General features: G+C 39.5%; 1 protein-coding gene and 1 long non-coding RNA gene across 4 annotated transcripts in view; one reads left to right on the top strand and one right to left on the bottom strand.

Annotated features, from left to right (window-relative positions):
* Positions 1-16,097, bottom strand: part of LOC308648435 — a 39,862-nt gene extending 23,765 nt beyond the window's left edge. Inside the window, exons 1-2 of one of the 2 annotated variants that reach the window (XR_014021828.1) lie at positions 15,833-16,097; positions 14,564-14,675 (exon numbers count right to left, since the gene is read on the bottom strand). This is a non-coding gene — a long non-coding RNA (uncharacterized lncRNA). Of the gene's footprint in view, positions 1-12,383; positions 14,676-15,832 lie in introns of those variants that run through there. The other variant, XR_014021829.1, reaches the window with a different exon arrangement.
* Positions 16,098-16,197: 100 nt separating this feature from the next.
* On the top strand, positions 16,198-26,156 carry NANP (N-acetylneuraminic acid phosphatase). 2 transcript variants are annotated; one of them, XR_014021827.1, is made up of 4 exons: positions 16,277-16,415; positions 17,152-17,249; positions 20,200-20,243; positions 23,397-23,534. XR_014021827.1 is itself a non-coding variant. In XM_081293176.1 (2 exons), exons 1-2 carry the CDS (start codon positions 16,326-16,328, stop codon positions 24,051-24,053), a joined length of 747 nt encoding a protein of 248 aa, XP_081149302.1. In that variant the 5' UTR covers positions 16,198-16,325; the 3' UTR covers positions 24,054-26,156. The 2 variants fall into 2 exon arrangements, 1 of the variants encoding a protein (XP_081149302.1); XM_081293176.1 differs by lacking the exons at positions 17,152-17,249; positions 20,200-20,243 and having other exon boundaries at positions 16,198-16,415; positions 23,397-26,156.
* Positions 26,157-27,112: the final 956 nt, after the last annotated feature.

The following is a 27,112-nucleotide window of genomic DNA, read 5'->3' as shown; positions in this document are numbered from 1 at the left end:
TGTAGGCTCCCTATTTACCTCTCTTATTGTTTCTTTTGCTGAGAAAAAACTTTTAAGTTTAATTAAGTCCCATTTGTTGATTCTTGTTGTTAACTCTTGTGCTATGGGTGTCCTATTAAGGAATTTGGAGCCCGACCCCACAATCTGTAGATCGGAGCCAACTTTTTCTTCTATCAGACGCAGAGTCTCTGGTTTGATATCAAGTTCCCTGATCCATTTTGAGTTAACTTTTGTGCATGGCGAGAGAAAGGGATTCAGTTTCATTTTGTTGCATATGGATTTCCAGTTTTCCCAACACCATTTGTTGAAGATGCTATCCTTAATCCATTGCATGCTTTTACCCCTTTATCAAATATAAGATAGTTGTAACTTTGTGGATTAGTCTCTGTGTCCTCTATTCTATACCATTGGTCCAGCCGCCTGTTTTGGTACCAGTACCATGCTGTTTTTTGTCACTATTGCTCTGTAATATAGTTTGAAATCTGGTATCGCTATACCACCTGATTCACACTTCCTGTTTAGAATTGCTTTTGCTATTCTGGGTCTTTTATTTTTCCATATGAATTTCATGATTGCTTTGTCAATTTCTACAAGAGATGCCGTTGGGATTTTGATTGGCATTGCATTAAACCTATAGAGAACTTTTGGTAATATCGCCATTTTGATGATGTTAGTTCTGCCTATCCATGAACAGGGTATGTTTTTCCATCTTCTAAGATCTTCATCAACTTCTCTCTTTAGGGTTCTGTAGTTTTCATTATATAAATCTTTCACCTCTTTCGTTAGGTTAATTCCCAAGTATTTTATTTTTTTTGAGGATATCGTGAATGGAGTGTTTTTCCTCATTTCCGTTTCAGAAGTTTTGTCACTGATATACAGAAATGCCTTTGATTTATGCGTGTTGATTTTATATCCTGCCACTTTGCTGTATTCATTTATTAGTTCTAGTAGTTTCTTTGTAGACCCTTTTGGGTCTTCTAGGTATAGAATCATGTCATCTGCAAATAGTGATAATTTAAGTTCTTCTTTTCCAATTTTTATGCCTTTAATTTCTTTCATCTGTCTAATTGCTCTGGCCAGTGTTTCGAGAACTATATTGAATAGAAGTGGAGATAGAGGGCATCCCTGTCTTGTTCCGGATTTTAGAGGGAATGCCTTCAACTTTTCTCCATTCAGAATGATGCTAGCCTGCGGCTTAGCATAGATAGCTTTTAAAATGTCAAGGTAAGTTCCTGTTATCCCTAATTTTTCTAATGTTTTGAACATAAAGGGATGCTGTACTTTGTCAAATGCTTTCTCTGCATCTATCGAGATGATAATATGGTTCTTATCTTTAAGTCTATTGATGTGGTGAATAACATTTATTGATTTCCATATGTTGAACCATCCTTGCATCCCAGGGATGAATCCTACTTGGTCATGGTGCACAATTTTTTTGATGTGTTTTTGTATTCGATTCGCCAGAATTTTATTGAGGATTTTTGCATCTAGGTTCATTAGAAATATTGGTCTGTAGTTTTCTTTCTTTGAGGTGTCTTTGTCTGGTTTCGGAATCAGGGTGATGTTGGCCTCATAGAATGAATTTGGAAGAGCTCCCTCTTTTTCTATTTCCTGAAATAACTTGAAAAGTATTGGTTTTAATTCTTCTTTAAAGGTTTTGTAAAACTCCGCTGTATACCCATCCGGTCCTGGGCTTTTCTTGGTTGGTAGTCTTTTGATGGCTTCTTCAATTTCATCCATTGATATTGGTCTGTTCAAATTGTGTGTATCCTCCTGACTCAGTCTGGGCAAATCATATGACTTAAGAAATTTATCGATGTCTTCACTATCTTCTATTTTGTTGGAATATAGGTTTTCAAAATAATTTCTTATTGTCTTCTGTATTTCTGTAGCATCTGTTGTGATATTGCCTTTTTCATCCCGTATGTTAGTAATTTGAGTTCTCTCTCTTCTTCTCTTCGTTAGCATGGCTAAAGGTCTGTCGATCTTATTTATTTTTTCGAAAAACCAACTTTTAGTTTTGTTAATTTTTTCAATAGTTTCTTTTGTTTCAATTTCATTGATTTCCGCTCTAATTTTAATTATTTCTAGCCTTCTGCTACATTTGCTGTTGTTTTGCTCTTCCTTTTCTAGGGCTTTGAGATGAAGTGTGAGCTCATTTATTTGTTGGTTTTTTCTTTTTTTGAGGAATGACCACCAGGCGATGAATTTTCCTCTTAAAAATGCTTTCATTGTGTCCCATAGATTCCGATATGTTGTGTCTGTATTTTCATTTATCTCTAAGAACTTTTTTAATTTCCTCCTTTATGTCTTCTGTAACCCATTGATCATTCAGTAACATATTGTTCATTTTCCATGTGATGTAGGATTTTTCCTTCCTTCTTTTATCATTGATTTCCAGTTTCATTCCATTATGATCAGATAAAATGCATGGTATTATCTCCACCCCTTTATATTTACTGAGGGTTGCCCTATGGCATAATATATGGTCTATTTTTGAGAAGGATCCATGTGCTGCTGAGAAAAATGTATATCCATTTGATGATGGTTGATATATTCTATATATGTCAGTTAAGTCTAGGTTGTTGATTGTGATATTGAGTTCTATAGTTTCTTTATTCAATTTTTGTTTGGAGGATCTGTCCAATGGTGAGAGAGGTGTGTTGAAGTCACCCATAATTATTGTGTTGTGGTCTATTTGATTCTTGAACTTCAGGAGAATTTGTTTTATGAATGTCGCAGCACCATTGTTTGGTGCATAAATATTGATAATTGTTATGTCTTGTTGGTGAATGGTTCCTTTTAACAGTATATAATGTCCTTCCTTATCCCTTTTGATTAACTTAGTCTTGAAGTCGATTTTATTCGATATGAGGATGGCCACTCCTGCTTGCTTACGAGAACTGTGTGCGTGGTATATTTTTTCCCATCCTTTCACCTTCAGCCTGTGTATGTCTTTTCCAATCAGATGTGTCTCCTGGAGGCAGCATATTGTTGGATTTGTTTTTTTAATCCATGATACCAGCCTATGTCGCTTTATTGGAGAGTTTAGGCCATTAACATTCAGAGTTACTATTGATATATGGTTTGAATTTCCATCCATGTTTGATTGTTTATCCTTTTTTATTAAAAAAAAATATTTAGTTTGTTTCTCCGTGATTATCTTTCCCCTCGCCCTCTGTCTTTACTGAGGCACTTCCCACTGATGGTTTTGGTTATTGTTTTTCATTTCTTCCTCGTGTAGTGTTTTGCTCAAAATGCTTTGCAATGCAGGTTTTCTGGCTGCAAATTCTTTTAACTTTTGTTTATCATGAAAGATCTTTATTTCGTTCTCATACCTGAAGCTTAATTTTGCTGGATACAGAATTCTTGGTTGGCATCCATTGTCTTTCAGTGTTTGAAATACATTGTTCCATGACCTTCTTGCTTTCAGTGTCTGTGATGAAAAGTCCGTTGTTAACCCTATTGGTTTACCCCTAAATGTAATCTGTCTCCTTTCTCTTGTAGCTTTTAATATTTTCTCTTTGTTCTGTATATTGGATATCTTCATAACAATGTGTCTTGGTGTTGGTCTACTGTGATTTTGTGTGCTCGGTGTCCTGTATGCATCTTCAATTTGTATATCTGTTTCCTTTTTTATTTCTGGAAAGTTTTCTGTAATTATTTCATTCAGCAGGTTTCTCATTCCCTTGGTGTGAATCTCTGTACCTTCTTCTATCCCGATGACTTGTAAGTTTGGTTTCTTCATGTTATCCCAAATCTCTTGGATGTTTTTCTTGTGATTTTTTACCAGCCTTTCTGAGTTGGCTAGACTCTTTTCAAGATGGTATATTTTGTCTTCATTATCTGACGTTCTGGTTTCTACTTGTTCCACTCTGTTAATGATACTCTCAATTGAGTTTTTAATCTGGTTTATCGTTTCCTTCATTTCTAGAATTATTGTTTGATTATTCTTTATAATCTCTATCTCCTGATAAAGATGCTTAACTTCTCAATGTGTTCTTTCGCTGCTTGAATTTGCTGTCTTGTATCCTCTTTGATGTTCCATTCCATCTGTCTAAGGTGTTCCTTGAGGTCTTTATATGACCATTTTTCTGATGACTCTAGGTCCTCCTGAATATTTAGGCTATCCTGCATTGTTTGTACTCCTTTTCTTCCTTGTTTCTTGAAGCTGCTCATGTTGCTTCTTGTTCTGATTGACTGCTGAGTTACTGTTTATTCCTATAAATTTATTTGATGCTAGGGAGGAAAGGTATTAGAAGGGAAGGGAAGAAGTCACTAAGGAGAATGAGAGTAGGCAGGTAGAATTCAAGGAAGGGGGATAAGAAAAATGAACAGACAAAAGAAGAAAGAAATAGTAACTAAAAAAGAACAAAAATTTAAAAAAATATATTAATAATAATTTTAAAAAAATTAAAATTAAGATTAGAAGAGAAAGAAGAAAAAAAAGAGAAAAGAAAAAAAAAACCAAGATAGAAAAATGAAGATGAAAGAAAAACCCCAATCAGGAAAAAAAAAAAAAGAAAAAAAAGGAAAAAAAAAAAAACCTAATAAATGCCGTCTTAGAGTTTGATTAACTTCTCTTCCACTAGGTGGCGCTGTGCCCACCAGGTCAAGTCTTTCCCGTCAGTACGTGGGAACCAATCACTGTGCAGCAGCTCCTCCGAGACTGGGCGAGTCTCCAAACCTGAGTGCCTAGGGCCTCCTCTTGTGTCCAATCCCTTCCACTTTTCCTCTAGCCAGGCCCCTCTCACCACAGTACTGGCTACAGGCCAGGTCTGCTGCTCCCGGGAGCCCTGTTTTCATGAACGACTGGGCTCACTCCTCCAGATTGCCATTCCCTCAGACCCTAATTTTGAAGAGCTTGGTGCTGAGAATCCTCAGCAAATTTTACTTGCACTCTGGTAGCCACACCCCCGTAGCTGGTGCAAGAGACCTCAGCAGTCAGCCCTGGCGGGAGCGGCAGTCCCGCACCACCTCTGACTCCCTCGGGCTGGCTGTAGCACTCACGGGAGAGCTGGGAGGGGCTCTTAAGTTTTCCCCGATGCGTGGAGAGGGAAAGCCAGGTGTCCACACACCTGTAGCAGCAGGCTTCAATGAAGTTATCTCCTGCGCTGCAGCCCTGCGACTCCAGCCCTCTGCCACAGTGGTGTCCTCCGCAAATGGCGACAGTTCGCCTCCCCCTGCCGGGCGACCAGCGCCACGGGCGGGTCCCCACTGTCTCCCAAGCCCCACCTGGACCCTGCGGCCACTACCCACGAAGGCCCGGCAGGCATCCACCTAAGCAGAATGAGAAGGGCTGACCAGCCGCCTCGGCTGGATGGCTTAATGCTGAGTCGCAGCTGTCAGTCTCAGCTTTTCAGACGCGGTGGTGCGGGGCGCGGAAAACGGAGAGGCTTACTCACTTCCCGCCGCCAACTTCCTCTTCTCGCTATTTCGGGATGATGGCGGGGTGCTGGCTTGCTCTCTCCGGTGTGTCTCTGCCTCGAGCTCCCATGCCTCTCTCCTCCACAGCCTCCACAGCCAGCGCTGCCCTGGTCGCTCTGTCCACCCCCGGCGTTCCCGGCTTCTAGCCAGCCGCGCCACGTCCCGGTCCGTGTTTTTCTGGCTCGAGCTCCAGCGGCGCCCGGGGCCGGGGAGGCGACTCTTGTTTCCTTAATTTCAAGGACTTCTCTTTGTTCTTTTGTTTGTTTCAGAATCTTTATCTCTTTATTAAAATAATCTTTTGCTATGTGTATTTGTTCTCTTAAGCCATATTTTTCTTTAGAGATCAGTTTAACTATGTATATTCTGAAATCCTTCTTTGACATCTCTATTCTGTTGTCAATAGATTTTATATTGTGACAGCATGGTTTGTTTAATTCTGTGCATGTTCAAGAATGTAACAACAAATACCACTATTATGTATAATTACAATGCACCAATATACATATACATAAACATTTAAAAAATAAATTTAAATTTAAAAATAAAAATAATTTTTAAAGGATGGTTGAAAACTAAAGGAAAAAGACTATTAGGTTTTTCAAACACAAATATTGTAAATTTGTTTTTAATCTATGCTTTCTTATTGCTTTCTACAACACATCTATTTTATTTTTGTTAACTGATACAAAAAACGTAATTATTAATGGAGTACATATTTTTATTTATTTTTTTGTAGTTGTAGATGGATACAATAGCTTTATTCATTTATTTATTCATTGTGGTGTTGAGAATTGAACCTAGTGCCAGGCAGGTGCTCTAACACTCAGCCATAACCCCAGCCTTGGAGTACATAAATATTAATGGAAATGGAAATATTTGGTATCTGTATACATTGTGTAATATTTAAATCAGGTTAAACATATTTACCTTGTGAGAATTTTTAGAAGGACAGCTGTGCATGATTGAGAACAAAGTCCTCGGATATACATTTAAAAATTAAATCAACCTAAAGAATCAATCTAAAAAATAAAATTAAATGAATAGCAGTTTCTGTAGTGTAACTTCAGGACTTTAAGATAAAAATCCTAACCTGGGATAGTGGCACAGGACTGTTAGTCCCAGTAATGCAGGAGGCTGAGAGGAGGATTGAAAATTTGAGGCCAGCCTCAGCAATTTAGCAAGACCCTGTCTCAAAACTAAAATAAAAATGGCTGGGAATACAGGAAAATGGTAGATCACCCCTGGATTAAAACTCATTACAGAAAAAGAAAGATAACAATGCTCTTTTGAGAAGGACAGATATTTTCTTATATTGTTATCATTATCCCCTTAATGATTTAGTAAGATATTTGGAGTATAGGGAACAGGGTTTTTAGAGTTCTGAATATAACCAAAAACCCCGGGCATGTATATATGTAAAGCCTTGCTCATGGTTAGGAATATTCTTGTTATTATTTTTTATTTTTGGTAACACTGTTGAGAAACCTCAGGAAATTATGAGTGTTCTGGCCCATGTATTAGTGCAACTAACTGCAACTAAGAAAAATTCTCTTCATTTGAGCTACATCCTTAGGCTCCAGTTACTGTCTTATTTTCACATCCCACAGATATTTGGGAACTCATTTTACATTTGTAAAAAAAAAAACTGTTTTTTAGGAGAAAAAAAAATGAATAGATTTCTGCTCTCCAAAACCTGCAATCAAAATTACAGAATATAAGCAGAATGTTAATTTGGGCAGAGGGGTATATTTGATAAGCAAAGTACTTGGGATTATGGAATGAATAAATCATATCTCTTGGAAAAGACAATATAGTCCTGGAGAACCTCAAATATAGCTATGGTTAAATGAGTAATTAAGGAAACACAGCCCCCATAATTTATTCCCCTGGACCTACTCTTGGATGAAAATAATGTAAAGGCAGGGAAAGAGAGGATGCCTTTTTCATTCTGTTTCTGAGGAAACTGCCCCAGGAAATCTTTGATTTGCAGGTTTGTGTTTTGGTTAGCAATGTTGGGTATTGAACCCAGGGTACATGTGAGAAAAGCACCGTACCACTGAGTCACACCCAAAACTGGTAGGCAGTTTTGATATATCAATGTGAATCCCATGATCCTCAATAAGCAGAAAAAAAATTATTTACATTTTTAAGTCTGCATACTATTCCATCCCATGGATCTATCTATTTTCAATATATAGTTTCTGTCTTAGTCCATTTTCTGTTGCTCTAATAAAGTGCCTAAAGATGGATATTTTTTATTTACTTATTTATTTCTGTATCAGGAATTGAACCCAGGGGTGCTTGACTACTGAGTCACATCCCAAGACTTTTTATTTTTTAAGACAGAGTCTCTCTAAGTTGCTTAGGGCCTCACTAAGTTGCTGAAGCTGGCTTTAAGCTTGCAATCCTCCTGTCTCAGATTCCTGAGCAGCTGAGATCATAGGCATGTGCTACCATGCCCAGGAATACTTTATTTCTTTAAGGGGCTTATGTTATTCACCATTCTGGATTTTAAGATCATGGCACCTGGTGAGGATCTCACCCTGCTTGGCTCTGGTGAGGGTCTCATCATGTATGGAAACAGAGGAGTACATGCAAAAGAAGCAAGCTGTCCTGTAAGAAGGATTCAGGGGAATTACAAGACTCATACCACGAGGGAACTGATCCACTTTCATGAGACCTGGCCCAGGCCTTCATGAGAGCATTAATCCATTCATGAAGGTGGAGCCCCTATAATGTGATTAGCTTCCAGTAAGCCCCACCTCTAAATGTTTCACCACTTCAACACTAATACACTAGGGACTAAACTTCTAACACATGAATCTTTGGGGCACAAAGCATATGCAAACCATATTGGTCCTGAGATAGGGATTTAGGACTCAAGAGAAATACTGAATCTTAAAGGAAATGCCCACTAGAGATACAGAAAGCACAGTTGTAAGTCTTGAGCAACATGCCCTTGTAAAATTAGAGAAATACACAAGCATAGGGAAAACTGGCTCCACCTTCAATCTGTTCCGTTATAGCCCTTCTATAAATATTGAACCCCCAGCCCAAGGCATGGCTTCTCACTTGCCGAAGTCTAGCTGGGCAAATAACTGGGAGGTGACAAGCAACTTGAAGGTTGAAACAGGAACTACTTTATTGCAAGTGAACTCAGCGGGAACTGAGTGAGAACTCAAAGTAGCGGGCACCCAAGGTAGTGGGAGCCGCTTCTCTGCTGGACAGCAGAGGTATATATACTTAATTACACACAGCTTAACTTAATTAACATCATCTAGATACAGCAGTCAGCCAATAAGGAATCCTCATCATCTTAATGGCTTGCTGGCGTTGCTTCACAAACCACTCCTCCTGGCAAAGTGCCAGGCGCCATCTTGACTTGATTTGCATCCCCAACACTCACTCTCAAGATAGCACTCATTCTCCATTGCATGTGTATCTAGCCTCCCAAATAAATCTGTTGCCACATTTTCCTGGCTTGTGCTGAAATTATTTTCCACTAGGTATGCCAAAAAACCCAGTGATTCTGAGTTGAGTTCCCCCTCTCCTCTGGGAACTCCTAGGACCTTTCTCCTCAGACATGTCTTCTCCCATGACAGCCCTTGGGGGTTCCCAAGGGCTGTTTCTATCTTTTCTCTTTGCATTGTAAATGAAAACACTCTAGTATCTGTTATGAGGTTAGAATTTTGGAAGTGTGTCCAAGGGTAAATTCCTAGCAGTGGAAATATTTATCCAAATGATAAAGATTACCAAATTATTCTCAAATAAGTGTACACTGATTTACACTCACTCAACTGTAACAGGGGTCCACTTCATGCTTTGAACATAATCCTGGCTGCTCTGCCCCTGCAGCTTATTTTAAAATGGACATTTTTTTCCTTTCTCTTCTCCCTCTCCCTTCTCCTTAATCATGAGGCAAGCAAGATTACCTTCTTCCCATCCTAAGCCAGCTACCTTTCCTTGAGCACACAGCCATGGGAATGAAGTAATTCAGACTTCAGGATTTATGCCAGAAGACTTAAGAAACAGCTCCCTCTCAAGGCTACAAGTGCATTATGACCCAATAGGGCACTGCAGGAACATAGCCTTTGAATCACCTCTTTAAAAGTCCCCTGTTCCCCCGATAGAATCACAGCTTCTGTTTCTCCTTTACTAGCAAAGTAATAAAAGTTCTTTTTCCTTTTTCTCAGAATCATGTCCTAATTATCAGATTGGCATTGGAGATAAGAACTGAGCTTTTAGTAACACAATCAGTATATAAAAGTGCCTATTTTCTTACATGGTCACCAGATCTAGTTGTCAAACATATTGTTGTTTATACCATCTATGAAAAAAAAATGTGTTATGGTTTGTATATGAGGTGTCCCCCAAAGGCTCATGTGTAAAATAATGCAGAAAGTTTATAGGTAAAAATTATTGGGTTATCAAATGTTTTAATCCATTGATAGGGATTAAATGAATGGTAACTCTAGGCAAGCAGGGTGTGGCTAGAGGTGGGAGCCTGGGGTCATGCCTTTGGGGTATAATATTTTGTCCTTGTGAACAAAGTTCCCTCTCTCTGCTTCCTGGTGTCATATCTCCAGCTGCTTCTCTCTGCCATACTATTCTGCCAGAATGGTCTGCCTCAATTCAGGCTCCAAGGATTGAAGCCAGCCATCTGTGGACTGAGACCTTTGAAACACTGAGCCCCCAAATAAACTTTTTCTCTTCTAATAGTTCTTGTCAGGTCTTTTGTTCATAGCAGCAAAGATAACTAAAACAGAAAGTGGTATCAAGAGTGGGGTTGCATCATTTATCCCTCTTGGACTGAGCAGCTACCAGTTCCTCCAGCTCTCCAGCCTGCAGATGGCCACTGTGGGACTATTCAGCTTCTGATAATGTATGCCAATCTAATAAATACTCTTTATGTCACATATATCTGTATATCTACATATGTATGTATATAATATACATATATATATTTCTGTTGGTTTTGTTCCTGTAGAGAATCCTAATACAAATAAATCACATAATACAAATGATATCTTATTAGTTTATATTTGCATTTCTTAAAATATGAGACTTACCAACTTTAAAATATTAGTTGGCTGAATTTATTTTCCTATACTCTCACCAAGCTGATTCTTCAGAATTTAGTGAATATATAATCTATATCACTGTATGTAAAGTCTCAAAAGTGAATAATATACTCAAAGGTGTTACAGGGCTGGGGCCTTCAGTGAAACTGAGGCAACACAACGGCCCAACCTTCACCACAATTCTTGTGAGCAGGTCAGAAAGATTTCAAACATTTTGCTCAAAGTAACAGTCATTTGTTTATTAGAAAAGATAGGAAAGAGAAAAGGGGAATACTCTCAAGGAAGAGAGTGGGTACTCAGAGATGAGAGGAAGAACATACTGCCCCTCATACCTTTCAGTTTTATTGGGAGTCCAATGGAACTTTCCAGAGTACTACCTAAGTCCACCTTCTGACAGCAGAAGAACTGCATGGAATGCCTCAAAAAGAGAATGGTATGGTGCTCGGAGTTGTTTATGAGAAAACTGAGTACACCTGTTTTTTTTGTCTCAATTCCCATCCCCTTAAAGGGTTTATTATCAAGTTTCCCTGCTTTTACCTCAATTTCCTGTCCCCCTTCATCAATTTATTACCCTCTGAATAGCTGCCATCAAGCTTTCTTTATGAGGGTCTTGATGTTTTGACTATCAGGGTGATGGGAGTTGTGCCATAATTTCAGTGATGAGGATAGGTCCCAGACTTGGCTACAAGTGATAATGACAACATGATCCACAAACTGGTAGTTTAAAAGGCTGGGGAAGGCTTTAACATACCAAACTCCCATCTTCCAGGTGATTGTCTGTCAGATAAGGCTCCTGTAGTTTTCAGTTACCTTTTAATGTTTTTTTCCCCCCTGCTCACCCATTCATGGCTGAGTAGCCACCTAACAAAGGGAATGAATGTAGTTAGGAGGTCCTGGGATGCTCCAATATTGGGAAGTCAGGGAGATGGGGAGGAACTACCAAAGATTATGAAGAGTAATCAGTGAGCAGGGAAGAAAAGGCCTAAAACTGGCTATTACACTGCACAATGAACATCACTGGTGGCTTGACAAGTTATTTTACTTTAGAGGAACAGTGTGAGTGAAAGCTATCTGGATTTAGTAGATGGAAAAATGGTGAAGATGCAAAGCAGAGGAGAGAATTGCTGAAAAGATGTCCCTAAGGGAATGTAGAGATCTAGTGAACATGGAGAGTTGGCCACAGAGGGAAGTAGAGATAGTTAATTTAAAGTTAACAGCAGTGTGGCTGGACATGGCTGTCAGTAGCTGAGTAGATATGGGAGCCCAAGATTCTCTTCTTGTTGCTTCTATTTCATTCTTATCAAACTACAAATGCCTCACTCTGAGAGGACTTTAAGCCAGAGACAAACCTCTCTTGGGGTCATGGAACCGTACTGAAGGTGTATGGGAAGGGTTAGAAGAGACTTTCTCTAAGGTAGGAAAGGACAGGCTCAACACTGACCATCAGCATTAGCACAATAATGGTACCATTCTGCAGAGTACAAAGTGTGGTAGAAGATAGCATTACAGTTTTTCTATTTTAACTTTGTTTCCAGGTCTAGTGTCCTAATTACAAATCTTTTAGTTAAACTTGCTTCCTATACAGACCTCCTCTAATTACTATTGTTAATCTGACAAAATGATAAGTAATGAACTTAGTAACATGAGGTCCATTCAAAATGAGAAGTCTGTCCATTTCACTACCTTAAAATACTACAGGAAATCTCATTATTCCACAAATATTAACTACAATATCCCAAAGCCTCCAGATGTTATATATTTTAATTTTTTCTCATTGTTGATAGACCTTTATTTGTTTTTATGTGGTGCTGAGAATCGAACCCAGTGCCTCACACATGCCAGCCCCAGCCCAGATGTATATATTTTTAAAAAATGTTTAGTTGTAGATGGGCACAATATCTTTATTTATTTTTATGTGGTGCTGAGGATTGAATTCAGTGCCTCACATGTGTGAGGCAGGCACTTTACCACTGATCTACAGCCCCAGCCCCCAGATGTGTGTATTTAGAAAGAATTCTGGCCATTATCTCCCTTCAAGCAGAAAATTGGACTAGTCATATAATACTATTAGTTGACTTGTCAAAAAAATAAACCTGTCAAATAAGCACCTGTGGAAAGGATTGATTATACAGACTGTTAAAACTTGCCTAAGCTTAGAGTTGTAACTAAATCAATAAATTCTATATATACATAAGAAAATAAAACTGTCCCAACCCTATGTTTCATGTGTCCATAGGAATTTTTCCTAAATTTTCTAACATTTGAGGCAACTACCAAAAGTAACTCCAAATAATGCATTCATAATTGTGCTAACTGCTAATCTAAATGAACACAATTGGTAGGCTATCCCTGCACATCAACAAGGTAACCTAATAGAGGAGTTGTGCTTTTGAAGAACAGAAGTTCTCCTCAGCAACAATAAAATCTCAACTGTGGTTTTCACAAATACAGAAACTGATTACAGTCTGCTGCTGCAGAAAGAATATCTATTAACATGGAGATAAGCCAATTAATATATTCTGACCCTTTATAAACATTAATTCTCACACCAGGGGTTCCTGTTTCTGTATTCCTTGCCTGTAAAGGAACTACCTGTGGAGGAAGACTACCTTTGAGGAGGTGCACAAAAGAACGACACAGATACACAGTATAAGTGGGCAGACAGAGGTGGAGCAAAGAGGAGTGAAGTCATGAAGAAGGATAGAAGTGTCTGCCCCTCCCTCCTGCCAAGTTTATTAACTCAAAAAAAGTTACATATTACCCATCATACCTGACTACACTCTAATCAGTTCCTTTAACCCTGAGTGCTAGCTAACTGAGATAAGGTCCAGGTTAATACAAACACAGACTCTCTTACCCCCAGGATGTTACTATGGAAACCAGGTAGTGCACCCCGCATAGTTATCTTAAGAGCCTCAGGGGGAAACTGCTAGGCATTTCAATGATGGGAATCAGTCACCCCCTCGGGAGTTTGCTCACAGGGGGAACACTTCCCTATTTCCACAGTCAGAATACCTACACTTGCCTTACTCCCAAAGTTTCTCACCCTTGAGACAGCCGACATTCTTCTTTGAATGTGCTTCTGCTTTCAATATACTCTTTCTGTTTTTAACTGGCACACTGTGAGAATGGCCTTAGGCCTGAGCCTAAGCAACTCCATTTTAAAAATTCCAGTTTGAAACCTGCAGTCTCACCAGGCACATCCAACAGATCCCTCCAGTATGGCCTCAAACAAGTTATTTCCCCTCACCTGGATAAATAGAGTGAAGCCTCTGGCAGGCTGTCCTCGCCAAATAAAAGGGAAATGCGAGAAGATCAGGGTGGAGACCACGAGACCAGATGTTTCTGATCCCAGGGTAAATGATGTCATGGAGAAATCCGGTGGTAGTTAAGGATTGAAATGGGGGTTGAAAGCCTCAAAATTTAATATAAATAATAGAGCTAATGAACAGGGATCAGCCAGCCAAAATAAGGATGCATTCAAGCTGGAGAGCCTGATGAGGACCTGGACTGATATCCCATCACTTGTCATCGTTTCCTAATTCTTTGCATGATTCTCACCGCTCTCAAACTCTACCACCTGTCTGGACCTTGATGAGAGCTACAACTTCTCCCTACGACCCTCTCCTCAACCGGTTGTCCACTCCATGCCAGGAAAAGCCTGCCTCTGTTCCAGACCTGATCACCATGGTCTGAGTGAGTGTGCATCTGCTGGACTTAAAGCCTTAAGACTTTTGATCTGACATTTGAACTTAGCATGCAGAGGAAATGTCTGTCACTAGCCTGTCATGATTAACTGTGTTTTGCAATGCTTAGAATTAATCTAGAATTGTTTGCTGTGAATTGATTATGTCTATTGCAGTGCCTAGCATTAAGGATTGTTGTTTTCTTGATTAAGAATCTATAGAGTGAAATTGTATTGAGTAATTTGAGGGAATAAAGCATTAAAAGGGACAGAAGCACGTGGACATTCTTTATATATCTCCCCTCAACTGCATACGTGGCAATTTTGCCCCCTCATGACAAGCGTTTAAATTATTTTCTATAATATGTACCAAGAACCCCAGTGGTCCAGAGTCAAGTTCCTCCTTCTCTCTGGGAACTCTTCAGATCCTTCTTCAGAGACATTTCTTCTCCATCTCAATGGCAACATTTTTCTGCAAAAGACTAAACAATAAATATTTTAGGCCTTGCAACCATATGATGATACTTATGACTACTCAACTCTACTGTTGTACAGTAAAATCAGTAAAAGACAATATAGAAATAAATGTGTTGCATTCCAATTATTAAAAATCTGAGATGAGTTAAACTTATTTCAGCATTAAAAAGGTTCTAGGACCAAGCAACATTCCAGATGAAAGCTGGTTCCAAATAGAATATCCCACTGCACATGTATAAGCTATATTTATAGTTTAAAGTGAAAAGAAAATGACAGAGGAAAAAGAAGAACTTGATTGGCCAGAGGTCCCACTGCTAATTAACAGACTCAATTGCCTAGTAACAAAATTTGTTTATATATCAAGATAAGATACTGTTCACTATATACAGAAGCCACTCTGGGGAGAACTTTATCATTCCAGCATGGAGACTGATTTGGGCCAAACTCAATTGAACACACACAAATTATGAACAATAAAACTTAAATACCATGTAATTTTCACCTATCAGGAAATATTCATTTTTTGATTTCTTTTCCCAATCATTTGACAGTGTAAAAACACTCCTAACTCACAAAATCAGTGTGTCAGGCCTCATTTACCTAGTTGCCCTGATCTACCTGATAACTTCTAGTCACTGATGATAACAGCATTATCCAAACTTCAGAAAAGTTCACCAAGAAAGACAAAAAAGTTAGAAACTGGTTTCATGATCTTGTTCTACTTCCAGAAGACAAATCTTGATTTCGTCTTTCTGGGAATTTAACAGACTGTCTGGGTCCCTTAACCTCTTGTTATACCAGAAAACCATCCAACTGAAAGGTATGAAGATACCTGAGATGCAAGATCTCAGGAAAAGCAACCAAGATGGGCAAAACTTCAGGCAGACACTATAGTGCCCCCTAGATCTTCAGGCACAGTTGTCAACCAAAGGCTCAAAAATGTGCCGGTGCGGGCTCCAGCTATAATGAGGCTACCATTCTGAGTGAGGTAGACATCAAGGCGCAAGTGGCCGGGATCCGATCTAGTAGAAAGCAGCGCCTATAACCAGCTGTTCAGTGAGATCTGAAAACAAGGGCCGTCACAGCTTTGCACTCCTCTTGAGCTCCTGCTGCTGACAGTTACCCGTTCTGTAACCACGAAGCGAGGACACTGAAGACTTACCCTTACACCCAGACTTAGGGTCATCAAGGACCGCCAATATTTTGGAGCTGCCTGAGGCTCCCAGCACAGTAGCATGCCGCCCAACAGAGAAGCCAGCTTCTCAGTCTCCCTCCCGGGGGCTGGACAGCGCAGAAAACCTTTCAGGGCAGTTAAGACGTCCTCCTCGCGCAGGAGGCACAAAAGCGAGAAAACAGACAAGCGAAAATAAACCAAAATGACGAAAACCGCGCTCTCGTCACTGTGACGTGGAAGTCTTAACGCACGAGTTATAAACCCTAAATTCGAAATCTCGCGGGATCTTGCCGTTCTCTGACGCTCAGAGATTGCGACATCTCACAGAAGTTTCAGAGGCTACTACAGGCGATTGCTGTGGCTCAGCGCAGCGCGGGAGGGTCAGGTGACCTAAAGGCTCCGCCCATGTCTTTCCTCACCGGTCCGTCTCACGCCTGCGCGGGCAAAGGAGACTTGGCGCGTCGCTTGGGCTGCCGGCGCTATGGGGCTGACCCGCGTGCGGGCTATTTTCTTTGACCTGGACAACACGCTCATCGACACGGCCGGGGCGAGCAAGAGAGGCATGTTGGAGGTAACGTCCCCGCTCCCCTGGCTCTTCTCCAGACTCAGCACGCCCCAACCCCGTATTGCGCGAGTCCCCCAGTGCCCACTTCCCAGACCCAGGAAGCACTGGACGCACTCGTCCTTGGAGACTTCAGTAGCTCTCTGGGGGCTGGAAAGACCTGGGAAAGGGCGAGCGGGCTGGGAGGGGACTGGCTTCCCCGACCCCAGTCCACAGGCTCAGGGAGCTGGCTTCTTGCAGACGGTTTCTGCTCAAGGGACCCGGAAGCATGTCCTTAAAACTGCCACGATAGTGGAACCGCCCACGAACGCAGGTAGATGGTCACCGTGCCACTGTACACCCGTGCTGAGCCAGGTAGAGTTTGGACAGTTCAGACCACACGCGCATGCATCTGAGCTTAGTGGTGAGTCTTGCGGGAGGGACTTTTCCCCCAACCGTCGTCTTCAGTGGACTTAGAAGAGAATCATTGAACGCAGCCCCAATTTTTGACCCAAGAAGTTACGTAAGTTATGTAAGTATCAGAGGTGAGCCCGGTTTGAAGCTGCATCTGAGAATTTTTTCTGCAGAACTCGCTTCTGGCTTTCCTGATCTGCTCAGATTTCCAAAGATACACGGCAAAAATCCGTGCTGCCCTGGTAGGTACTGCTCAGCAGCATCCTCTCCGTGTACCTACAAATGCTGTTGCAGACCTTCCCGGCGCTTTCCAGCCCCTAATCCACCCTTGCTTTCCTTCCTCTACCTTCAGCTTCAAGGAGAAATCGAAGGATTATCAGATGTGAAAAAACCCACTTTCAAAAGCCAATCCTTTCAACTCTGAATGTCCCGTCCTTCATACTTCATCAGGTAGATTTCGTCTCCCTGGATCTTCAGCTTCTTCATTCTTTTTCCCCCCTTGTGCATTCCACTCGTGCTGCATGTTCCTAGTCTTTTTTTTGTGTTTTTTTTTTTTTTTAATGAAAAACAACACCTCTCTTGGACTCTTTCTATAGTATATATTGCCTATCTCTCTCAGCCATGGTTTTAGAGAAATCTATACCCCTGATTTCCTTGTCTCTACCTCCTATGGATTCCTAAATCCATTGCAAGGTAGCTTCTGTCTCTAGCTCTAGAATGAAATAGATGTGCCAGGTAATTGGGCCTATCCCCACAGTGCCAGAGTCACACTGGATATTTTGAATGTATTTTTTATTTGTTTGTTTGTTTAATGGTGCTAGGGATCTACTCCATGGCCTTGGCACATGCTACACAAATGCTCTACCACTATACTACATCCCTAGCCCTTTGAATCCATCTTAATGCCTTTATTGAGGCCTTCCATACTATTTATTGTTCCGTTCATCTTCACGCCTTTGACCTTGACCTCAAGGACACATCTCTGTGCTATAATGTCTCCAGTAATCCTAAGTGCCAACAGTACATATTTTTTTAAAAAGAGAGAGAAGAGAATTTTTTAATATTTATTTTTCAGTTTTCAGTGAACACAACATCTTTATTTTATTTTATGTGGTGCTGAGGATGGAACCCAGAGCCCCATGCATGCCAGGCGAGCACATTACCGCTTGAGCCACATCCCCAGCCCAACAGTACATATTTTTCTATGTGTTCTTAACAAGCTAAGACCAGTATGTTGCAATTAAATTCTTGTTTTAGGCCAGTTTTTGCTAATAGGCCAAGAGTTCAGGCTTTGAAATCAGATATTTGAGTTAATAACTGTCAGGTAAGTTTAATACAATGCATGGGAAGTACAGAGCATCCAATGTTTTACTCAGTGAATTGTACCACCATGTACCCTAACTTCTACCCCAATGCATATCCCCCTTGCCATTATTTTAGTTACAGCTAGACTAATCTCTCATCTAGACTGTTGATGCGATTTTGTCTTCAGGCTGGCCACATCTAGTTGATCCTCCATGTTCCTGTCACAGAGATTTCTAAAGCAAAAATTAGAAGTAGAACCAGATGCAGTGGAGCATGCCTGTGGTCCTAGCTACTCAGGTGACTGAGGCAGGAGGATCACTTAGTACAGGAGTTTGAGACCAGCCTGGGCAACATAGTAAGACCCTGTTACATACACACACACAAAAAATTAGACTATATTTCTTCCTAGTCTGTCACTTTCACTTGTATATCAGTACCATATTTTGTTTTTCAGATATCTCTTACTGCAGCTATCAATGGATGTTGTTAATTTTTGCAGCTTAGGTTGCCTACAGCTAAATAGTGAACTTTGTTTGACTCATGGTAAATGTTGAATGAATATTGGCTTGATGGACAAAAATTTTGATCTAGTCTTAGTTCTGTTACCACTCCCTTTATAAATAACTTATTAACTAAGCAGAGTTGAATGGTGTGAATACTTTATCATGCAAGGATACATCACTACTCATAAGTGTTGATCTATTCTTAAGTAATCCATGTCAGACTTCATAAATCATCACAAATGATTTATGAATCAAAAAACAGAGCAATGTCTGGTATTTACCTTGGGCTTAGGGAGAAGAAGTAATATACTAACTATATATGTCAGTTTAAATATTTTTTTAATCATCTGAGAAAGGTATATTTTTTTACATCTTCAGACCTGTTTTTCAGTGTAATACCCAAGAAGAAAGCTTATGCAGAAATGTAGTTTCTCATTTAAACAAAGCAGAAAAATTTTTGTATTTGTGAATTTACATTTAAGTGATATGACAGAAGACATAATAAATATATTTATAGATGCATTAGAAAAAGTGGAGGAGGAAATGAATTGCAATTTCAAATAGTTTGGTCAGATTTGGCCTCATTGGATAGATATTGTGTGAGCAAAGACTTATAAACTAGAAATAACAGAAGGCCTATTTGAAATGCAAGTCTGTATGCAGATAGTCATACTTTGTGGTTATGTATTTTGCGGGGGAAGGGAGGACATACTAGGGATTGAATTCAGGGGGCACTAGATCACTGAGCCACCTCCCCAGCCCTTTTTTTATGTTACTTACAGACATGGTCTCACTTCAGTGCTTAGCACCTTGCTAAATTGATGAGGATGGCTTTGAACTCACAGTCCTCCTGCTCAGTCTCCCCAGCCGCTGGGATGACAGGCATGTGCCACCACTCCTGGTTTATTTTTAAATTCAGCCCCTTCACATCCAAATAATTGGTATTAAGAAAATACTTTTGCCCAATCATATGATGTCAAGTGTTACATGGTTCCCAAACCAGCCCCTCACATAAAATAACAGTTAGCTAAACTCTAGTTTTCATGATAATAATATTAGTGCTAGATCCAGAGAGCAGGAAGTAGAATAGATTTCCTTTTTATACATATTCTGAAAGACAGCCTTAGAGATTTGAAGTGGATGAGTTTATTTTAATCTAAAAACTAATAACCCCCAACTATCATAATGGGTACCTGATGGGCTCATTGTATTTGAATCCTTGATAAATCTGCTTTCCCCATGTATAAAATGTCCTCATCCCTTCAAGTTAAAAATCTTTTCCTCCACTTCCAATTTAATAAAAATTCATAGTCTCAACACAGGTACTAGGAGAGTTTGTAATGTGTACTGATTCAACTTAAGTGTTAGTTCTGTTTGAACTAATATGTAAATGATAAACTGTTCCCTAATGATATTAACATTATTAAAATGCTTCCTATTGTCCCCAACAAATCCGTGGTTGCTGTGTGACAGCAATGGTGTGTAACTAATGAGAAACTTAATGCAAAGGAGAAATTTTGAAACTCAAGGAGCAGTATGCCATGTCTTCACAAATATCTTCCCTTTAAAGTGAGCCGATTCTGTTTTTTCAGAGCCCCAAAGAGTGTGGATCACACATTGCCAATTGTAGTGACAGGTAATTGGATTATTATTGAGAGCTCTGTTATCTAGCTGTGAACCAGCCATTTGCTCTCTAACACTGTGCAGTCCTAGAAGCCTATGTCCTTTCACTGTGAAGCAAGGGTACTAAAACTAGAAAATGCCCTTTGATCATAGCTTAAGAGTAATTTAGTTATGTTTTCTAGAAAAGATAATAACATAATCACAGAGGTTGAAAAGGCTTGATTGAAATTTTAACTTGACAGAGCAAAAGTTTTCAAGTATTTTGTCTTTATCTAAAAGTCTTATGGCTGGTTGTTTGTTTGTTTGTTTTGGTATTAGGGATGAACCCAAGGGCACTTTACCACTGAGCTCTGTTTACTTTTTAATTTGAGACAGAGTCTCACTAAGTTACTTAGGGCCTTGCTAAGTTGCTAAGGCTGGCCTTGATCTCCTGTCCCAGCCTCCTGAGTTACTGGGATTATAGGCATGTGCCACCGTACCTGCAACATTTTCTGATAAGCCAAATAGTCTGAATTTTTTTCTTTGTCATAAGGGACTCTCATATGCTTGAGGGAAAAACAATGTATGTATTATCTTTTTTTCCTTTTCAATAGGTGAAGCAGATTTCTGGTGTGAATAGCATGCCACTTGTAGTTTATTCTATACGTTTTTACTTTTTAGACTGCTTTGCTTGGATTTTGTTTGGTTGGTTTGGTTTTTTATTTTTTTCCTTTTTGCAGTGTTGGGAATCAAACCCAGGGCTTCATGCGTTCTAGGTACATGTTCTACCACTGAGCTACATACCTACCCCATCACAGCAGACACTTTTTAATCCCAGCCAGGTACATTGCATTTATTTCCAAAGATACCACCCACCCCAGTTGACCTGCATGTTCAACTTTTGTCAGAGGCATACCCTGAGACAGGAACTTCAGGTGCAGGTATTCATTTGGGAGTTGATCCCAGGAAGCACTCTAAGGCTGTGGAAAAGTAAGACAGGTAGGAAAAGGAATCTAATGCAGGTGATTAATAAGCAGGTTTCTATTTGTGTAAGTAGTGGGGGATATCTGGGAGGCGGTATACAGAATACAGTTGTCCTTCCCAAGGGAAAAAAAAAGCACGGGGCTGGGGATGTGGCTCAAGCGGTAGCGCGCTCGCCTGGCATGCTTGCGGCCCGGGTTCGATCCTCAGCACCACATACAAACAAAAATGTTGTGTCCACCGAAAACTAAAAAATAAATATTAAAAAAATTCCCTCTCTCTCTCTCTCTAAAAAAAAAGAAAAGAAAGAAAAAAAAAGCAGTGATATTTATCCAACAATTTTTGTCCCTCCTTGGTTGAGGGTTGCTCCATGGCAACTCTTCAGCTGCAGACTGGGCATGTATGTGTCTGAGGCCAAATAAAGTCTGTAAGCAAAGAAGCATAAAGACTTGCAGTATGAAGGCATTGGCATATGTGGGAACAGCAGGTGCCAAGGAGTTTTAGGCAGCATCCACTACAGCATGGGTTTCAAGGCCTTTTATGAAATGGTTTCAGATGGCCTCTACAGCCTCATCTCTTAGCATCCTTCCTCACACACCTCCCATTTTGGCTCAACTCAGCTTGCCTTTTCTAGATAAAAAATGTTTGAGCCAGACACAGTGGCACATGTCTCAGCAGCTCTGGAGACTGAGGCAGGAGGATGGTGAGTTCAAAGTGAGCCTCAGCAACTGAGCAAGGCACTAGGCAATTCAGCAAGATCCTGTCTCTAAATAAAATATTAAAAAGGACTGAGGATATGGCTCAGGAGTTAAGCGCCTCTGGGTTCAATTCCTGGTACAAAAAGAAAAAAAAAGAAATCCAAGCTCTTGGCCTCATTCCTTCTGTCTAGAATGATTTGAATCCTTCTCCCATAACTACCTTATCTGCATGGTAACACCTTCATTTAAATGTGACTTCCTCTGCCAAGACTTATCCAACTACCCTTAACAATTAGTTCAATTTTTCCCCCCATTGTGCTGGTCCACTCAACTGTCACAGCACTTAACCCGGCATTTACAGTGATTGTGTGCCTGCTTTTCCATATCAGAACAAGAGAGCTGGTCTCCAGGGTCTAAGACATAATGTCAAGGCTAGTGTTTGGGCTTTGCAAGTAGATAAATGTGGATTAAATATAGCTTGGGCAAATTTTTAACAGTTCTACACTTCCATGGCCTCGTGTTAAAAAGGGAATTCCCTTGTAGAGTTGTAGAAAGGGATAGAAGTAATGTTATGTGTATCTTTAGTAATAATGTTTGCCATGTTAGGGTTCGTAGTAAATGTTAAAAGATAGTCCAAGTGGATAAGAATATAGAGCAATAAGCTTGCGGTTGTAGCTTAGTAGTAGAGCTACTTGCTTGTCATAACCAAGGCACTGGATTCAATACCCAACACTGCAAAAAAAAAAAGTGAAATGGCTGTAGATGAGAAAAAGTTAGACAAACTAGCATTAGTTTTTCTGGGAAGAATCTAAACAGTGCTTGTCAGAAAATTTAAATGTTTTACCATAAGCACAAGTTTTATTTTCCCATTGTTGTGACCAAAATGAAAGGTGATGGACTTAAAATTGCAAAATAAATGAAGGCTGTGTGTGAAAAAATCTTAGAATGGAAATTTTTTTAAGGTTGTATCTTTTCAAGATGAAGCAGTGGAAGTTTAGAACTGTTAAAAACTCACCTAAGTTGGGTGTGGTGGCACACACCTGTAATTCCAGCAGCTTGGGGAGACTGAGACAAGGGGATCACAAATTCAGGTTACAGCCTTTGCAACTTAGCAAGGCCCAAAGCCTATTTGCAAGATCCTATCTCAAAATAAAAAATGTTTTAAAAGACTGGGGATGTGGTTCAGTGGTTAAGCACCCCTGGGTTCAATCCCTGGTACCAGAAGAAAAAATTTTGCCCAAACTGGGATTAAGACCCATATTTGCCTATTTCCAAAGCCACATGCTTGTCTTTCTGCTATGTATGCCACACACATAAAGACAGAGAATTAGTTGTCTGGAGAGATAAGAGGTCCTCACTATTTGATGTCTTTAAAAAAAATAAGGTCAACTCCACCAGAAATGGTGTGGTAATGGAGCTGCTTCAGAGACTCAGCCACTGTAGGACCACAACTTCTAAGGACATTACCGTTACAAAGTGTATTAATGGAGTTATTTTCCTTTGTTTAGGTAATAAAGCTCTTAAAATCAAAATACCATTATAAAGAAGAGGCTGAAATCATCTGTGACAAAGTTCAAGTTAAACTCAGCAAGGAATGTTTTCATCCTTATAGTACATGCATTACAGATCTGAGGACTTCACACTGGGAAGAAGCAATCCAGGAAACAAAAGGTGGCGCAAACAATAGGAAATTGGCTGAAGAATGTTATTTCCTGTGGAAATCTACCCGTTTACAGCATATGACCCTAGCAGAAGACATCAAAGCCATGCTCACTGAACTTCGCAAGGAGGTCCGCCTTCTCTTGTTAACAAATGGTGACAGACAAACACAGAGAGAGAAGATCGAGGCCTGTGCCTGTCAGTCCTATTTTGATGCTATTGTTGTAGGTGGAGAACAGAAAGAGGAGAAACCTGCACCTTCCATATTTTATCATTGCTGTGATCTCCTTGGAGTACAGCCTGGGGACTGTGTGATGGTTGGTGACACATTAGAAACTGATATACAAGGAGGCCTCAATGCAGGACTGAAAGCAACAATCTGGATAAACAAAAATGGAATAGCACCATTGACATCATCCCCCATTCCACACTATATAGTTTCTTCTGTACTAGAATTACCTGCTCTCTTACAAAATATAGATGACAAAGTCAATATGTCAGCTTAAAGCACATATTACGTTCAGTTCTAAGAATAACTTGACTTAAGATTTAATGACCATTTTGTGAAGGTCCTCCCAACCTTATTGCTTTTGACAACCAACCATTGACTTGTATTTATATCTGAAAATGCAGGTTGCATTAATACAGGTTACTTTCAGGAGTATGTAGTCCAGAAAACTTGAGGAAATACATTATTTGTTAGTACGTAACTTGAGATTTTTAAAAAATTATTTTGTTAATGTTTTAGTATCTTGGTTCCATGATAGCTTATGCATGGATACACAAATGCAGCTTATATGACCTAAAAATAGATATTTTTTAAAAAATAGGTATTCCAAAACATGTATAATAGAGATTGAATCTGATTCAGATGAAGTGTTAAGTCATGCAAATCAAGGCATTTCACAGTGAAATTATTCTGCTATTTTTTAAATAAGTCATATTTTTTGCTTATTCTGGGAGTGTATTTTCTATTATGAATCTAATTTTTCTGCATGACATTTTTGGGGGTTGTTTTTCTGTGGTGTGTACATGACAGCTCCAGTTTAAAAAAAAAAAAATGCTAAAATCAACATGTGGTGCTCTTTTTCCATGCCAATTTCACATGCCAATTTAAAGCAAGCTTGTAACTTCCTTGTAGTCTTTACCTCTTATAGAGCTATTTTTACTATTGTTCCAGGCACACAGTGGAATTGAGGGGACTCAACTTGCTGGGGATAGGTGCAAGTCACATGGCACCAAAAGTCATTTTTCCTCCTGTGGATCTGTAAGGGGAAAATTGCCTTCATGTGGCCTAACCAGGTAGTTTCCCTGCCCCCATCTGTTCTCTGTTTACTGATTTCACACATATGCTGAAACTAGTAGAAAATAAGGTTTTGCTATAAACTATTTCCAGGGTGCCATTTTAATACTTGAGTGACTCTTAAAGTTTTACCATCTGCCTTAAGTCTGTTATTCACATTTTCAGAAATAATCACTGTTTTGCAAATTGTTGTATCTAATTCAGGGTTCACTTGGATCCTATTAATTCATAGTTCCATGGCAAAATATCAGCTGGAAACTAGAAAATTTTCCTAAGCCATGAGACTAGACACAGTCTCATAATTCCACTAACTAAACTTGTACTGAAGTGGTAAAGAAAAGAGTGGTTAATAAAGGAAATATTAGTAGGATCGTTTCTGGTAATACGAAAAAAAATAAAAGTACTAATATAAAATACTAAGTGGTGACTGGGATTTGCAAAACTGTAACTTGAAGATGGATAATTGAGTTTTAGATTATACCTGAGAACCTAAAAGGCAATTATTTTTTGTCTGCTACTAAGAACTAAATTTTCTGCCTTGTACAAATGTCCTTTTGTGTTTACTTAAGATTCTTGATTGTGCCCTTGATTGTCCCAGGGTGCTGTTGCTATGAAGCTAAACATCTAAACAGGGTATGTTTGTATTTCCAATATGCCACCACCTGACCTTGATTAAATTTTAGCTATTAGAAGTTGGTAAGTTTGGAGGCTTTTGAAAAAAACAATTATGTACATGATTTCTATAATACATTGATTGATGTGTAGTACTAAGGCTCATACTAGCCCACAGGGTGGATGTGGACAGTGTCACATCCATTACTGATTCATCACTCATACATTATGCTAGCCAATCGCAACAAGATAGCTCATAGAACATTATGTTAGCAATTATTGAAAAATTACCCAGTGGGGACTGGGCACAATGATTCATACTTATAATCCTAGCTACTGGGAAGGCTGAGACAGGAGGATCACAAGTTTTGAGGTCATGTTGGGCAATTCTAGTTAGAACTGTCTCAAAAAGGACTGGGCATAGAGCTCAATAGTAGAGTTCCCTGCTCAATACCTAGTACCACAAAAAAAGAAAAGGATCTAGGGAAAAATTTGAGGATTAAGCTATGCAGTGCAGCAGTGCAATTTTACATTCCATTTGCACCCTTCCTCTGGGAAGAACTTTGTAGTTTTCTATTTTCTGAGTGGAATGTTACAGAAAGTATTTTAAAATATTGGAATGGAACCATGATTTTATTAGTAGTGTTTTGATTTAGGATAATATTCCTCAAAATTAAACAATGATATAACAGTGGCTTTTTGTTACCTTTTTTTTCATAGTTTCCCTATAGTGGTACACTCATACAAAGCCAGAAATTCTCAGTTGTCCAGAGCTTTCCAAATACTGTAAGTACAGAAGCCTAGAGTAGACACTAACTTGGGCTATCAACAGGTGGAAGTGTTCTGAGTTCACATGCACATCCACTAGTGCACAGCAACTAGATCTGGTAGTGCTTAGTATTGTAGGGGAGCAGTTAGCTTTATCACTTTCAAACTTGGGGAAAAAAATCCAAATGGCTGCACTCAGGCTGGCAGTTCATGCTAGGTGTCAGCTAGGAAGGAGCTCAGCTGAGGCTGCTGGACAGGGTGGCTGGAATTAACCTGACTCTTGAAGTGGACCTGGACCCTCTCCATGAGGCTAACCTGGGCATCCTCTCAACATGGCAGCTGGATTCCAGTAAGGATCATCCCAAGGGAGCAAAACACAATATGTAGATACTTATTAATCTTTGGTTTGCATTATGCAAAAGCTAATCAAAGAAAATAATTACACCTGTAAACAAGGCAGGTCCTACTTTGGCCACTTAGACAGGAAAAGTCCCAAAAGAGATGAGGAAAGATAAGAAGGCAAGTGTTTCCACAAAGTGAAGCATGCTGCATTCTGATATATTTTGAGATTGTCATCAATATTTATGATAAATGAGCAACTGAGCTCATTTTCTTGTCCAATAGAATTGTACTACAGTTTCATTGCTTTTTAATATCAGTGATTTTTTTAATCACTGAGAAGTCAAAAAACCACTCATCTTCATTCCTCCAAATTTATTCATCACTCAAAAATTTTTGCATATTTCACAAGTCCATTCCCCACCCAACACATAATATACATGCCTATCTATAGAACTCTCAAAAAAAAAAAAAAAAGCGTGGTTAATTTCTTGGTTGCTAGCACCATTATTACACTTGCTGAGCTCCTAATAATTAAGAATG

This window comes from Spermophilus citellus, assembly GCF_964194105.1.
Source record: "Spermophilus citellus genome assembly, chromosome: 4".
Lineage (NCBI taxonomy): Eukaryota > Metazoa > Chordata > Mammalia > Rodentia > Sciuridae > Spermophilus > Spermophilus citellus.
This window is presented reverse-complemented; position numbering and strand designations above follow the sequence as displayed.

What these genes read in the sequence shown, in the direction of transcription:
- NANP (XM_081293176.1), top strand. Translation starts at nt 16,326, where the DNA reads ATGGGGCTGACCCGCGTGCGGGCTATTTTCTTTGACCTGGACAACACG. An exon ending in GCAAGAGAGGCATGTTGGAG is followed by an intron (nt 16,416 to 23,396) that starts GTAACGTCCCCG and finishes TCCTTTGTTTAG; the next exon opens with GTAATAAAGCTCTTAAAATC.